A 14,565-nucleotide genomic window follows, 5' to 3' on the forward strand; every position below is an offset into this window, starting at 1 on the left:
TCGAGTCACAAAACACTTGCTCGTTTGGTTTTCATGGCCCCTCTGCCTCGCCTCTGTTCCTAAGCTCTGAAGGGAATTCACAGTCATTGTTCAGCCCTTTCGGCCGCGCTAATAGCAGCTGACACATCTCAGCCTGGGGTATGCCCTAGAACATTCCGAGAAATCATTTGAAACAAATTCTGGTTCAATTTCTAAAGTTCTTGAGTTTGAATCACGTTGTCTAAAATACTCTGAGGAAGGGAACTTTGTAGGAAAATTGTGTGTGTGTGTGTGTGTGTGTGTGTCAGTGTGAGAGCATTCTCCAGAAATGAAGGCTGGTTAAGATAAGCATTTCCCATATGCCAGTCAGCTAACAGTTTCGTTTATTAGTGACATCAAGCTCCAGCCTCAACTGTGTGGTTTCCACTATCCTTCCATGGCCATATACTTGAACACTGTCTGGCAGAAGGTGGGCATTTTATACAATGAAGGCACATGACAATGTCACATCGTCCACCTAGAGCCACGGAGTGATGAAATCACCAGCTAGAGAAACCACAGGGATGGCTGCCTTTCTCTTGTTCTCTTTACCAGCCTTAGGTAGGGTCTTAGCAGAGTTCATTACACCCATAGAAAGGGAGCCAAGTCGTTGGCACCTGCAGGTCCCTTATGTAAGAGGAGTTTTCGGGTCACATATTTATAGACTTTTAGAGCTGGAGAAGACCTTAGAGATTATTCCAGTCCAATCCTTTCATTGCTGTAAAATGAAGTACAGAAAATGGAAGTGACATTCCAAGGTCACACAGACAGAGACACAGCTGGGATGAGAACCCCAGCTCCTTGACTGCTTTTCTTCTGGCTGATCTTGATTTTTGGTATCATTTCTAGCTGGAAAGTACTCTGGCTTCAAGGGAAGATTTTTTAAACTGATTTTTTTAAAAAATACACAAAGGGAAAGAGAAGAAACCCACCACATAGTAGGCACTCAATAACTGGGTTTGTAGGTTTGGGTGTTATGGAATAATCTTACTTTATGCAACTTAACAAAATTAGGCCCAATTAACCTTGAATTTGTTTCATTCTTTATTCTCTCCAATGACCCAAAGGTGGTTAGAGGCTTGAATCTCATCCCATTGTCCCATTAAGATGTTTTGTGTGTGGATCTGAGGTGATAATATGATGTTCACTGGTTCGAAGGAAAGGCTGCCTGAGGAAGGCACGTGGATTTAAAGTAGCTTTTGTTCAAGCTTCTGGAGGTTTGTGGGATTCCAGAAGGACAGATGCTGTCAGCACGTGAGGTTATACCGTCTGTCTAGTGAGTTGGGACATAGCACAAACACTTCCTGAATCTATTTAATCACATACATGATTAAGACAGACCTGAAGAGACCCTTCATTGCCTATTAGCCACTTGGGCCTTGGGCCTAATAGGTCTGAATTTGCTTATCATTATGTTTACAAATCACATTTTTTATCAGAATTTTCCAATGCATTTAGTGTTCTTCCAAACACCTGCAGGTTCCTTGTCATCCTGCGGCTTTCATAGATTCGTGTTCTTCAGGGCATGTTCCATGCTTCATGCGAGAAGAGTCCCCTGAGGGCTTTCTCTTCAGACCCTCCGAGACCAGGGTTTACAGTTTCCTGGTACATCAGTGACACACTGGAAAGGAACGACAGAGAACTCACTGCCAGGGTCTTCCCATAGCGCATGCCCCCTCCCACCCTCTGTACATGCCACCTCCCACCACTGCCAGCCACCATTCTAAGCCCAAACACCACTCTGCAGTCCCAGCTGTTGGAGATGACCCCTGGCAGGACTCCTTAATTTCCTAGTCATTCCCTTCTTTCTACTGAGCACTTTTCATGTGGCAGGCACTCTAGGAGGCTCTGGAGGTACAGGATGACCAAATCCAGAAGTAGTCCTTCTAGGACACAGTTTTTGAAAAGCATAGAACCAGCTGCTTGGTCAAGTCCCCTGCAGGGACTTTAAATCACTGGTGTGTTGTAACATAGCAAAGGGGCTCATTAAGTTGTGCATCAGATTGCTTGCAAGGAGCTAACTTAGCAACCTGTGCGGTTTACAGGGAGCCATGCCCTCTCAGGGAATGGGGTTTGGGGACCTGTCAGCACTGGGGCCATGGTGGAAGGTACTGGGCTGTGGGAAAGTTGCTGCACAGCTGTAGTTCCTGCCTGGTAGTTCCGGCCCCACAACTAACGCTATTGGCAGACCTGAAGGATGACCAGACTAGGGCCGCATCCGCCTTCCTTCCTCTCAGTGCTGAGGTCTGGGATGGCAGATGTGCCTGCCCGAGGGGCTCTCCTGTCCCCTCCCCATCCCTGGGACACTTTGGGTCCATAAGTACCTACTTCACCTCTCAACCCAAAGGGCCTATCAAATTTCCCACCAAATAACCCAGGAATACAACTTGGGGATTGGGAAGAACCTGGTTCTGCTACCTCAACAGAGGCTGCCATTGCAAACTCAGAGCCCAGTCTGCTTCGGAGGGTCTAACAGTAGAAGACACTGTCCTAGCCTGGCCTCCTGTTGCCAGGCATTGTCCACTATGAGTGCCACATAGGGCCTTCCCCAAATGATCCCAACGTCCATGGAATTCCTGTTCTATTCTGCTACAAACATCTCCAAGCTGGTAACCCACATAATGAGATCACGTGGCTTCTTGAAAGGCTGAAAAGTCTTCAAGGGCACCCGTGGGTCCCCAGGATCTGCATGGCACATGGTAATCACAGAACAACTGTGGGTCATCTGATTATTTAACTCGTTCTTTTTTTTCTCTCCATCTCCTTTGTACCTCACACAGTGTTTCTAACAAAGAAGGGTTTCAAAACACATGCTAGTGGTGGACACTAACAATTAGGCTCTTCTGGAGCTTTATCCATCACCCTTACCTTCATGGAAAATAATGAAATCCGTGGGTGTATAGACTGCCCTCCTTCCTCTAAGGAGGCCCAGCTACAAGCTGCAGCTTTAAGGGGAGTATTGTTCTTTTCCTGTAAGAACTGCCTCAACCTGAGAGTGGAGGGTGGCCTTAGCCGGTGTGTGGTTGTGTGGTTGAAAGAGAGCCTAATACCTCTGTCCCCCTGCAGAACTCGCCCCTGCAGTTCACGGGCCTGTGCCCTGGCCTCCCCCAGACGGAGTGGGTGCTCCAGAGCCATCATACCAGAGTGGTGAACTTGTCCACGCAGGCATTGCGGATCTTCTCCGGGGTGGCAGGGCTGTCTAGCCGGAAGAGCTCCTTCGTATTATTGTCTGCATGCTGAGCTCGGGCTGCACGGATGGCATCCTTGATGGCAAAGAAGATGGAGGCGGCCAGGAAGAGAGGCGGCTCCCCGACAGCCTGGGGGGACAGCGTGGGGGACAGGAACTCAGGCCGAGAAGCCCCAGCCTCCACAGCAGGAGGGACAGTGGTGCTGGAACGCCAGCCGCCAGCACTGACAGGCCTCAATCCATCAGGGGCCTGGAGCACTCACTCTAGTAAATGGCTGGACCTGGTCGGCATATTTCTTTGAATTCTGACTGTGTGATTGCTTGATGACACCATGCAAATATAATGTACCATGATATGTAATATTCAATAGTTACAGTTTATAAACAAACAAAACCTGGCATGAATTTTAACCCTTTCCTCGCAGTGATGAGCCTAGGGAAATAATCTACCTGCAACTCCGACCCTACCACGTACCGGCATCGTAATTATACGCACAGCATCTACAGGAATATAGGCACCATGACAAACATGAATTAAAACACTTTCTAGCAGAGGTGGTTTTGTCCCCCAAAGCGCAGATCAGAGATTGTGTATCAGAATCACTAGGGACACTTGTTAAAAATGCATGTTTCAGGGCCCGAGCCCAGATATACAGAATCAAAATTTCTACGGGTGGGCCACCCAGAACTGCTTTTTAAAAATATTTTTTAATTGATTTCAGAGAGGAAGGGACAGGGAAAGAGAAATAGAAATATGAATGATGAGACTCATTGATCATCTGCCTCCTGCACACCCCACACTGGGGATCAAGCCCATAACCCGGGCATGTGCCCTGACCAGGAATCGAACTGTGACCTCCTGGTTCATAGGTCAATGCTCATCCACTGAGCCACACCAGCTGGGCCAGAACTGCATTTTTATCATGAGCCAGTGGCAGGGGTTGCAAAGTGTCCCGGATGCTCCCATGGTGACATAACCCATGAGATGAGCAAATGGGTGGGTTTCATTGCTTTCAAATGATCCACTGTCTTCCTTAGACCTAGGACTAGATCAATCAGCTTGATTGATTTTCAACCATTTTCCCATACATATTGGGGACAGGGAAGAAACAGAGGATGGTTATCATCCTTCAGGCATGCTGATCCAGTCTTAAGGTCAGGGGGCAGCCCCTGAAGGAGGTGATGGGGTGCACAGAGGGACTGCCCCGTGTTCAGTGAATGTGCTGGTTCTCATAGGAGACAGGGGTACTGTATCTGTGAGATCGTGTCTAGGACCAAACCTCAAGGATGGACACCTGAGATAAGAAAATAGGTCAGGGTTTGGCCTATAGGATTGGGTTAAGGAACTCCTCGCTGTACCCAAAGCAGCTGGCTTCTACCACACAGAGGAGCTGTCATGGTCAATCAAGTTCCCTGGTTCTCAGGCAGGACTGCCCGCCCCTCCACCACCATTGCCAAAGCCAATATCAAGCCCTCTTCTCTGACGAGACTCCTGCAGACCCACATGGTCGGGGAGATGGGGGGGTGGCCTGTCACCACCCGGGGCCTCCCACAGTGCAGACAGGAAGGCAGCCCAGGCCCGGGGAACCAGTACCTTGGATGCATAAAGGGTCTTCTTGTTGGGAGAGTCACGGAGCAGGGACACCCTGAAATCCGTGGGAATGTTGCCAAACCCTGGGATCTTGTAGGCCCTGGGGCCGAGGGTGAGCAGGTTCCCCTCGGGGGAGTAGTGCAGCTCCTCCAGTGTGAAGAGGCCCAGACCCTGGACAAATGCGCCTTCCACCTGCAGGGCAGACGGACACCGTGGACACACTGCCTCCCACTCCCCAGGCACATGTACTGCTTCCACCACGGGCACCAGGCCACCCGGAGTGGGGTCTGGAATGAAGGTGGCAAGCCCTGCACTGCTTACCTGGCCCCCGACCACCCGGGACAACCTCTCCAGGCCTCCGCCAGGCACGGGCACTGAAGCTCAGTTTTAGAGCTCAGTGGCGATTCCGGAGGCCCATGCCGTGGTAGCACAATCTCCCACTAAAACCTGCCGCAGGGCAGTGCAAATGTCCCTCCTTGTCGCCACTGGGGAAATGGTCTCTCCGCACTGAGGCAAGACCTCACAGGCTAATGGGTGCTGAGTGTCCCTCGGGGCCCACGCTCCTCTCTGTGCTCAGTGGGACCTGCACTTCTGAGCAGCCCCAGGAGAGAGGAGGAGATGTTTGATAGTAGATTGCAGGCTTTTTGAACTCCCAGCCCTGCCTGCCCTCTGGGAAAAGGAGTGCCGCTGGTCTAGCTTACAGGTCTGTTTGGGGCACCGGCCTCGCTCTACTGGCCCACAGAGCCTCACTCTCACAATCGGGTAGGTGGTGCCATGTAGCCAAACAAGAGCGTTTAGGGGAGACCAGGTGCTAACCATCTTTGTGTCTGTGGTGCCCAGCTCAGCGCGTGCTCAGAGCAAGGGCTCTGCCCATGGTTGTTTAATGAATGAATGAAATGATTGACTAGTGATGAGGCTTCTGTATACTCAATAATTGTCCATTCTAGAGAGATATTCATTCACATTTTCTACCAGGTGCTCAGTACTTCGGGTCCTGATTCCTCCCTCAGTCTCCTCCTGTTCCACCAGCTCTGTCCAATACTCTTATATTTTCCAAAAGTGCTTTTCTTTGGCCATCCCTTTACCCCTCATGCTCGAACCCAGGCTTCAATACATTGCTGTCCTGGGTAGGAGAGAAAGGAGGAGGGGAAAGCTCGCTAACCTCAGACCTCACCGCCTGCACATCGATCCCAAACTTCAGCTCCATCCAATAGTGCTCCCTCTCAAAATTTGCATGTGTGTGTGACTGTGTGTGCATGTGTGCGCAGGCCTGTGTGTGTGCATGCATGTGCATACCCAGTGTTTTCCCCATTCATCTTGTTCTCTGAGGAGAGAGAGCCCTTTCTAGATCAATCCACTAATTTGCCTTCTGCCTCAAAAGGTGCGTGGGCTATCATCCGTCTAAGCATCACTCTGCGGAGGACACTCTTGGTAACATGTTCAGACCCACGTAAAAACGACATTGGACAAGATGCTGTGGCTGGTGGCCCTGGGAAGGGGATGGGGCTCATCAGTAGCCGAGTCCATCACCACCCAGGTTCCCTGTGAGCCTTACCTGCCCAATGTCGATGGCAGGGTTCACACTGCAGCCAACATCCATGACAATGTCTGTGCGAAGGTTCTACGGTGGACAGGGAAGTAAAAGCAGCTTGAGAAGAAGGGGATGTGTGGAATGACAGGTGGGTCTCGGTGACCCCTAGACTATGAAGTGCCAACCCAGATGGTACTTCCACAAGCGGAGTGCTCTGGGCACGCTCAGGCAGTCCCCAGTCTCCACTGCCACCTTCACTCCTGAAGTCTGAGTTCTTAGGAGCAGCTGGGGAAGGGGTAGGAATGACCAGGTTCTCAGTAATCCAAAATAACTGCACACACACCCACGTGTAAGTGGGAGGGACAGGTTTGCAGGTTCCTGGGGCTTTGAACCTAAGTCTGGGTAGTTCAGCTAAAGAAGGAGTCAACACACTACGTTCCATGGGCTGAGTCCATCTGGCCCCCTGTCTTTGTACAGCCTGTGAGCTACTAATGTTTTTACATCCTTAACTAGCAGACAGAAATAAGAAGAGTATGTGGTGACGTGAACACTGCGTGAAATCCACACTCAGTGTGCATCAGTAACACTTTAGGGGCCCACAGCCATGCTCGATTGTTTCCACAGGTCTTGGCTGTTTTGTGCTGCAAAGATAGAGTTCAGGCAGTGTCTCTGTGGCCCCAAAAGCCTAAAGTTTATACTCTCTGGTCCTTTAAAGGGATTTTCCCAAGCCATGATATAAGGCATTATTTTTCCCAACCACAGAGTTTGTCTTTGGTATTATAATTGAGTTGTTTCTCTTCTTTCCGCGCCTCCCCCCCCCCCCCGGCCCCCGGCCCTTAGTACTGAAGTTTTGCAAAGATCTTACCTTATGGTCCCCTGTTAAGCAGTCAATTTCCACTTCCGAGCAAGCCACCCCGTAGCAGAAGTAGTGGAAGGGGTTCCCTGAGTTGGTCTCAAAGCTGTAGCCAAGGTTGGGTATACTGGGGGAGAAGAGAAGATACTGCATGTGTATGAAGATGAATATGTCCCCGCTCCCCATACACACACAAATGGCTTGTTCCACAAAATCTTAAGACCCCAAAGGTTTTATTTTTTCATTCAGCTGTTCTTCCCAGTAGCCCATGTGCTTTGGACATTTTAACCTGTGAATGAAACCCAGGAATTCCAGAGCACTGATCTATTTTGCCAATGGCCCTTGGGTGAATCATTCCGTACAGCTGAGCAGTGTTTAGAGTCAGCGTATTGGCCTCTATGTGGTGGAAACTGACAGAGTTCTCCCAGCTCACGAAGGACGGGAAAGTCACACTCCATAAGATCTATGAGCTAGAATTCAAGATCTCAGAACCGAAGGCTCCTGCGCTGACTCCTGGGCTGTTCCCACAGGCTCACCTGCCCTTCTTCCTCAACGTGCAAGTTAATAAGATCAGTATCTCAGGCCAGCCTGGGTGCACCTTTAAGCAGCCTCTTGCCTGCATTACTCTTCATCTATTGGTCCCTTCTAAATTTCAACAAATTATTTGAGGAAAGTGTTATTAATAAAAGCAGATGGCCTCTTACATTTTTTTCTTCTTCAATCCTATCTTATATAATTCTAATTTTGCATGAGTCCCATATACGTGTGTGTGTACATGTGTGTGTGTATATATAGTCTCACACCAGAGTTTACAGTAGTACCTATCGTATTCTATACATCACACAGAAATCATGTGAGCTAATGTGATCAGAATCTGCATGAGAAGAACACCAATGCGGGGGGGGGGGGGGGGCGGGAGGTGCTGAGGGAGAAGGCTTCTCCCAGAGGAAACCACCACTTTCTTTGACCTCTGGCTTCCCCACCTTCATCTGGGTGTTTCTGTATAGAACCCCAGTTTGTCAACTCCAAAAATGGAATGTGAATTTGTGAGAAAACCTGCACTAGCTTATGTTTCTGTACGCCAAATGTTATATAACCCAGGGAGCATTGACAAAACATTACTTTGCCTACAAAATAAAAATACATATATACAAAAAAGACCTTTTGAAGTAAACATTGAACTGTTTGCCAAACCCATTGATCAATGAAAGAAAAGGGCCTGGTTAAACTTCCCAGAGAAAGCTAAAACCTTGTGGCTGACATTCGATATGATCCTGTCTTTTTACAGCTTCCAAATCAGATGGGCCAGTCTCTAACTCTTCATGCAGCTACTGAATTTTAAATTCACAGAAGATAGGTGCTCTTTTCTAAATCTCACTTTAAGTTCTGTTGAATTCCACATCTTGTAACAAGACCATGTGCTCTAAATCTTCCTCTCATTCTCTTTTTTATGTTTTCATTGATTTTTTTAGAGAGAGAAGGAAGGAGAGAAATAGAGAGATGGAAACATTGATGAGAAACATCGATCTGCTGCCTCCTGCATGCCCCTCACTGAGTATTTAGCCTGCAACCTGGGCATGTATCCTGACCAGGAATCAAACTGGTGACTTCTTGGTACATGGGTTGATGCTCAACCCTGAACCACACCGGCCAGGCTTCCTCTCATTTTTCTGAAGGTAAGTCTCCATAAAGAAATTTGATGTATGATAAAAGAAAGAAAGAAAGAAAGAAAGAAAGAAAGAAAGAAAGAAAGAAAGAAAGAAAGAAAGAAAGAAAGAGAAAAAAAGAAAAGAAAAAAGGAAATGAAAGAAAAAATAGAAAAGAAAAGAAAAGAAAAGAAAAGAAAAGAAAAGAAAAGAAAAGAAAAGAAAAGAAAAGAAAAGAAAAGAAAAGAAAAGAAACCCAATGCATAGTACAAAGTAGCATGCGTAGGTAACTCAGAACATAGGATGCCCCTGGTTGTCACAGGGGAGTGCTGATGGAGGAGTGGTTGGTAACTGTTCCATTCTGTCATAAATGAGGTTACAGGTTCAGAGGGAATCACTGATTTCCCCCAAGGGCAATAGTCTACTAAGACCAGAACTAGAATGGGGGTCTCTGATATGGCAGCTCATGCTTTTGCCTCCTGGGCACATAGCTTGGTAATCCCACGTATTTTAGAGCATCTTTACGTTGAAATTAGTAGGAGTACACTGAAGATATCAGAGTTTTAGTAGAACTGTTCTCTCCTGACCACAGGCTGATAGAATTCAGGATTAGGAAGGACCTGAGGGGCCAGAATGACAGCACATTGTGAGATGGGTGAGATCACCACCATACATACTTGTAAAACCCAGTAGCAGACAAGCTCACTGAATCCTGGTAGGCAGCCGTGACCTGAGGAGAAGAAATGGCCATCAGGAAGGAGTGAGCATGGTTTCCAGTAACCGTGACCCAGCACTAAGTTTCTGTATGCTCATCCTCCTCATCTGGAAGTTGATCAACCTTTGACTGGTGACTCTCATTTCCACACCTCACCTCACCTCACACCCTTACCGCCACCCCCTGCATCAAGTCCTTGACATCAAAGCCTGGAGCACTACAATGGTCTCCAAACTGGTCTTCCCGCCTCAAGTTGCCACCCCCAAATGCTGTGTAACCCAGCCCAGCCAAGTGATCATCTTACCATACTGAACTGCCCATGTCACTCTCCTACTCTAGAGCTTTTGATGACTCCCCATTGCCTACAGAGCGAATATCTGATGTTAAGGACTCTAGTCTTCTCTGGTGTAGCACACATGCCATTGCCACTCCTCCGATTGCCTTGCCTCGGTCTTTACAACAGCAACTCTCTACATTGTTTATTTGATACCTATGTTCTTATGGGTACTTTCCTATTAATAACGCTATCCATCTATCTATCCACCCACCCTATCTCCTTAACTACATACATTTTCTAGGGTATCCCTCGCACTGACACAGCACTAAGATTTAATTTATTGTTGATATAGTTTGCATAATGATTATTGTCAATAATCAAGCTCTTTACTATGTACCAGATGCTATTGAATAATTTGCACACATCATCTGACTTAATATTCAGTACAACCCTATAAAAATCAGTATTATTGTTATCTTCATTTTATAGATGAGAAAACAGAGGTTTAGAAAAGTTTCTTTAGGATCCTTATCATATGTATATGGAATCAAATATATGCAGATATGTGTATAGTGATAGTGGTAGTTTTGGCTTGTTTTCAATACAGTACAGACACTGAAGAGATTTGGTGCCTATCATTCCTGGTCATGTCTTTTTGATCATGGCCTCTTTTGAGGTTATCTGCTTATAAAGAACACTGGACTATATGGCTAATGGTTGAGGACAAAGTTCAGGTCAACAGATTGTAAAGGCTGTTGTTGAAAACATTAACATCACCTTCAAAATCTACACTAAAACCTAAACTACCCAAATGAACTTACCTCCGTGAGGTATTTATATGTGTTATGAGTGTGGGAAGGGAAGGAGATGTTATGGGAGGCTGAGTAAGATGAGAAACATCCATCAGCTGCCTCCTGCATGCCCCCTACTGGGGATGATAGAAAGAGTTCATTTTTTGAACCTATTGTACTATATGAGCTGGTTCATGTGCAGTCACATTTTAAGTGTTACTACTGCGCCCAGTTCTCCCATTCTGACACTGGGGGTGGTAAAGCAGGGCCACCATTAATAGTTCTGCCTCTTGGAGAAGCTGAAGTCTCCCACCTGAGAGCCTTCCTGCAGCTTCCTTCCCAGGGTTTCTCACATGCAGGCCTCCCAAACAGAAATCAGAGAACCGGGTTCATTCTTATTAGGAATGCTTGTTGTGTGACTCCCTAAACCACAGGAATGATATAACCCTTGTACAATGTCTTCCTCCCACTCCTTCACAGATGGAATCTCAGTGGACCCGGACTCCAAAGCTGGGTAAGGGGAGAGGCTGGTAGGGGCAGACCTCTGAGAGAAGGAGTTTGAAGAAAACCCAGCTGATCAAGCCTATGGACAAATGAGGTGTGGGACCAAGCCAAGTGAAGAATTCTCAGTGAGGTGTGTTCACTGAGCCTGTCTTCTCAGGCTCAGGGTAGCCAAACCCCCAATTCCCACAGAGCTGTCAAAATCCTGGATCAAACATTTTCCTCAGTGACTTCCCTCAATGAACACCACTGAGAAACGGGACCCAGCAAGGGTGAGCATCTACTTATCCTGTGAAAGCATGCAGACTCCCTCAACTTCACCCTGCTGTGTGACTAGATCAACACCTCCTATTCCTGCTCTTCATTTCACTCTCATTTGCAAAAGCAACTTGGAGAAGCTCAGACTTACCCAGTCTTCCCAGGAGCCGCTGGGATTCTTTCTCTTGAAGGGTTCCAGCCTCTTCAGGATCGTCTGACAAGCTTCCTGAAGAACACATGCACCACGCACCAGACCCGTCAGCCCTGTGCATGCCCCAGCACAGGGAAAGCCTAAGAGCCTCCACAGAGCCACCTCCCAGGGATGCTGTGCCCAGGGTGCCACTCAAACATCCTTGTCGCCCTCTAAGACAGCAGTCGCCAACCTGTGGTCCATGGACCACTGATGGTCCGTGAGGTCCAAAAGGTTGGCAACCACTACTCTAAGACATCACCGAGGCTAGGGTGGAAACCACTAGACCCTTCCCAAGGGACCACCACTGGCCTGTGCTTGGAGAGCACTTCCTGAGCCAGTTCTCACACTGACAACAGGTAAAATACTTGAGGGCTCTCTAAGGAGGTATTTTCTCACATTTGTTTGATGATATCCTCCATCTGGGAGAAGAAGCAGGTAGGTCTGACCTGGCCAACCCCATTTCAATTTCAGCCCATTGTCCGGTGGTCACTTCTCACACCAAGAGTATGTCTTTCCAGAATCCCTTGTAGTTCTCCAACTCTCCTCCCCCACCTCCCCTCATCCTTCCTGACTCTGATGGAAGTGGTGGTGGTTCTCTCTTTTAGCTCAGCATTTGGAGGAGCAGGGTTCTCCTCAGTAAGAGAGCCCAAGGCAAGGTCACAGCCAGGAGCCTGCAAGGACCACTCCAGCTCCCACCCAGGGACTCTCTGGGCCCAAAGCCCTGGTCTGGCCCTCAGCTCTACCGGTTCCTGGGGCTCCTTACATAGACGGCCTGTCCATTGGTGTCGGTGCTGACAGAGGCAGCCGTGGCAGAGGTGTTGGGCACCTTACTAGAGCTCGTCTCGCTGATGTAAATCTTAGAGATGGGGATTTTCAGAGCTTTGCTGGCCAACTGCAAAGAAAGACAACATAAATAGGATAGAGAAGATTCTTTGAGAATGTTCCTTTAGGGAAGGGGAGAGCATGGGGCTTGGCTGCCTTTCCCCCAAGACAGGATTCGGGTTCACAGGTACAGGCAAGGAACCAATTCTGTAAACTATAATTCTGCTGAGGCTGGAATGCTCCCATGTTTGCCTGAACTTGAAGCAGCACTTTATGGAATGGTTTGGATGGAGAAAAGTTTTTAAACCTCATGGTGATTAAAGTGCCTTTTAACAAGTTGGTAGTTACAATATAGTCCTGGGGATGTAAATTACAGCATAGGGAATATGGTCAATAATATTGTCATAACTATGTATGGTGCCAGGAGGATATTGGAAAAATTGGAGGGAACACTTTGTAAAGTATATGATTGTCTAACCACTATGCTGTACACCTGAAAATATTACAAAATAACATTGAATGTAAAGTGCAATTGAAAAATAAAATTTTTGTCAAGTGCCATTTAAAGCTAACCCTTTATTTTAAAAAATTCCATTTGGCCAGTCCCCAGGAGCCAAGCAGGTGTGCCCACTCTCATCCATCTCCACCATCAAACTCCACTGCGAGGCGTCTCGCTTGTGCGGAACTAGCTATCTTTATACACACAATACCCACCTAACACATAGTCACAGAACCCTAGAGTGTTGGTGACAGAAGTGACCTCAGATAGCACATGGCCAACCCCTTGGTACAAATGAGGAAACCCTTGCTCAAGGTCACATTTAAATGGGTAGCAGAACCAGGGCCAGAGTCTAGGCCTGATTCTGCTCCCTGGATAGCCCATCCCTCAGTTTCTCCCAGCATCTCCCCTGAACAGACACCACAATCCACAGGCCGCTCACCTGGACCATCTTGGTGTGGATGCCCTGGCCCATCTCAGTGCCCCCATGAGTGAGCAGCACGGAGCCATCTGTGTACACATGAATCAGGGCTCCTGCCTGAGGGGAGAGAAGAATGCCAGCCACAAAGGTAGTCAATTCTAGTTCAGCTTAAGACTTGAGACAAAAGGTACTGCAGCCCAGGGAAAAAGGAAGCAGCAGCAGCATTTTGGATATAAACCCCCGACAAAAATTAAAACAGTATAAATTTCATGGTTTAATTAGGCAGCCCTTCAGCACTTTGCAATTTTTTTTTTTTATCTCTCTCTCTCTGCCTCCCATCCTCAGAGGAAGGGAGGTTAAATATCTTTGTACTCTCTCTATAAATGAAGAAATAGGATCAGAAAGCTGAGTAACTGTCCATGGTCCTGCAATCAGGAAGGGTGAGAACTAGAATTTGACCCCAGGTCTCTGAGTCTCAGGCTGTCCCGTGGCATACTGGACAAATAAGAATATGCAAATTCATTTACACAGAAAAAAGCTCCTCTAGTCAGCTCTGTAACAAGGGGCAGTTGGCTTTCCCTTGCAAATAGGGGGAAATGGGGCTCCAGTCTCCTGGAGATGGACATAATTTTATAAAGCAACTAGAGGCCCAGTGCATGAAAATTCATGCACTGGAGGGGAAGACCCTCAGCCCAGCCTGCTCCCTATCACAGTCCAGGAGCCCTCAGGGGCGGTAGGCAACCCAGCGATCAGGGTAATGCGACGCCCCATCGTACCTCTGCTGCTGCCACTGCCATCAGTGCAAGCCTTGGCTGACCCTGGTTACCTGAGCCTTGGGCCAGCCCTGGGCAGTTTGGCAGCCAACATCTGAGGCTAGCTTGTGCCTTGGGAAAGCGCTGGGCGGCTGGGAGGCTGAGGGGACTGGGGGACTCTGGAGACAGGCACACAGAGCAGCCACACACCTGCTGCCCCGGTGGGGCTGATGGGACTGGGCACCACCATCTTGTGGCTGTAGGTGCCGCCATCTTTGAGGGCATCACAGTCAATTAGCATATTCCCTCATTATTGGCTGTGGGTGCCGCCATCTTTGTGATGGCTTGAGGGTCAATTAGCATATTGCTCTTTATTAGATAGGATTACCTGATTCAGAAAAGGAACAAGGAAGGCTACTCCAAACTTGGTAGGAATTATGCACAGTCCTCTCTTTTTCCAACAATTCTCCCTGGAGAAAAAGGAACATTGTTGTAGAATCTTCTCTATTA

General features: G+C 47.9%; 1 protein-coding gene across 1 annotated transcript in view; it reads right to left on the reverse strand.

The window, feature by feature from the left end:
• Positions 1 to 1,236: 1,236 nt before the first annotated feature.
• Positions 1,237 to 14,565, reverse strand: part of LOC307112143 (xanthine dehydrogenase/oxidase-like) — a 64,083-nt gene continuing 50,754 nt past the window's right edge. Inside the window, exons 27-36 of the mRNA XM_079792563.1 lie at positions 14,444 to 14,525; positions 13,325 to 13,420; positions 12,325 to 12,453; positions 11,520 to 11,594; positions 9,504 to 9,556; positions 7,193 to 7,307; positions 6,352 to 6,417; positions 4,800 to 4,988; positions 3,159 to 3,335; positions 1,237 to 1,639 (exon numbers count right to left, since the gene is read on the reverse strand). Of these exons, the coding sequence (XP_079648689.1) occupies positions 1,589 to 1,639; positions 3,159 to 3,335; positions 4,800 to 4,988; positions 6,352 to 6,417; positions 7,193 to 7,307; positions 9,504 to 9,556; positions 11,520 to 11,594; positions 12,325 to 12,453; positions 13,325 to 13,420; positions 14,444 to 14,525 (1,033 nt within the window). The 3' untranslated portion in view covers positions 1,237 to 1,588. The remainder of the gene's footprint in view (positions 1,640 to 3,158; positions 3,336 to 4,799; positions 4,989 to 6,351; positions 6,418 to 7,192; positions 7,308 to 9,503; positions 9,557 to 11,519; positions 11,595 to 12,324; positions 12,454 to 13,324; positions 13,421 to 14,443; positions 14,526 to 14,565) is intronic.

The sequence above is a fragment of the Cnephaeus nilssonii genome (genome assembly GCF_951640355.1).
Source record: "Cnephaeus nilssonii genome assembly, chromosome: 15".
NCBI classification, from domain to species: domain Eukaryota; kingdom Metazoa; phylum Chordata; class Mammalia; order Chiroptera; family Vespertilionidae; genus Cnephaeus; species Cnephaeus nilssonii.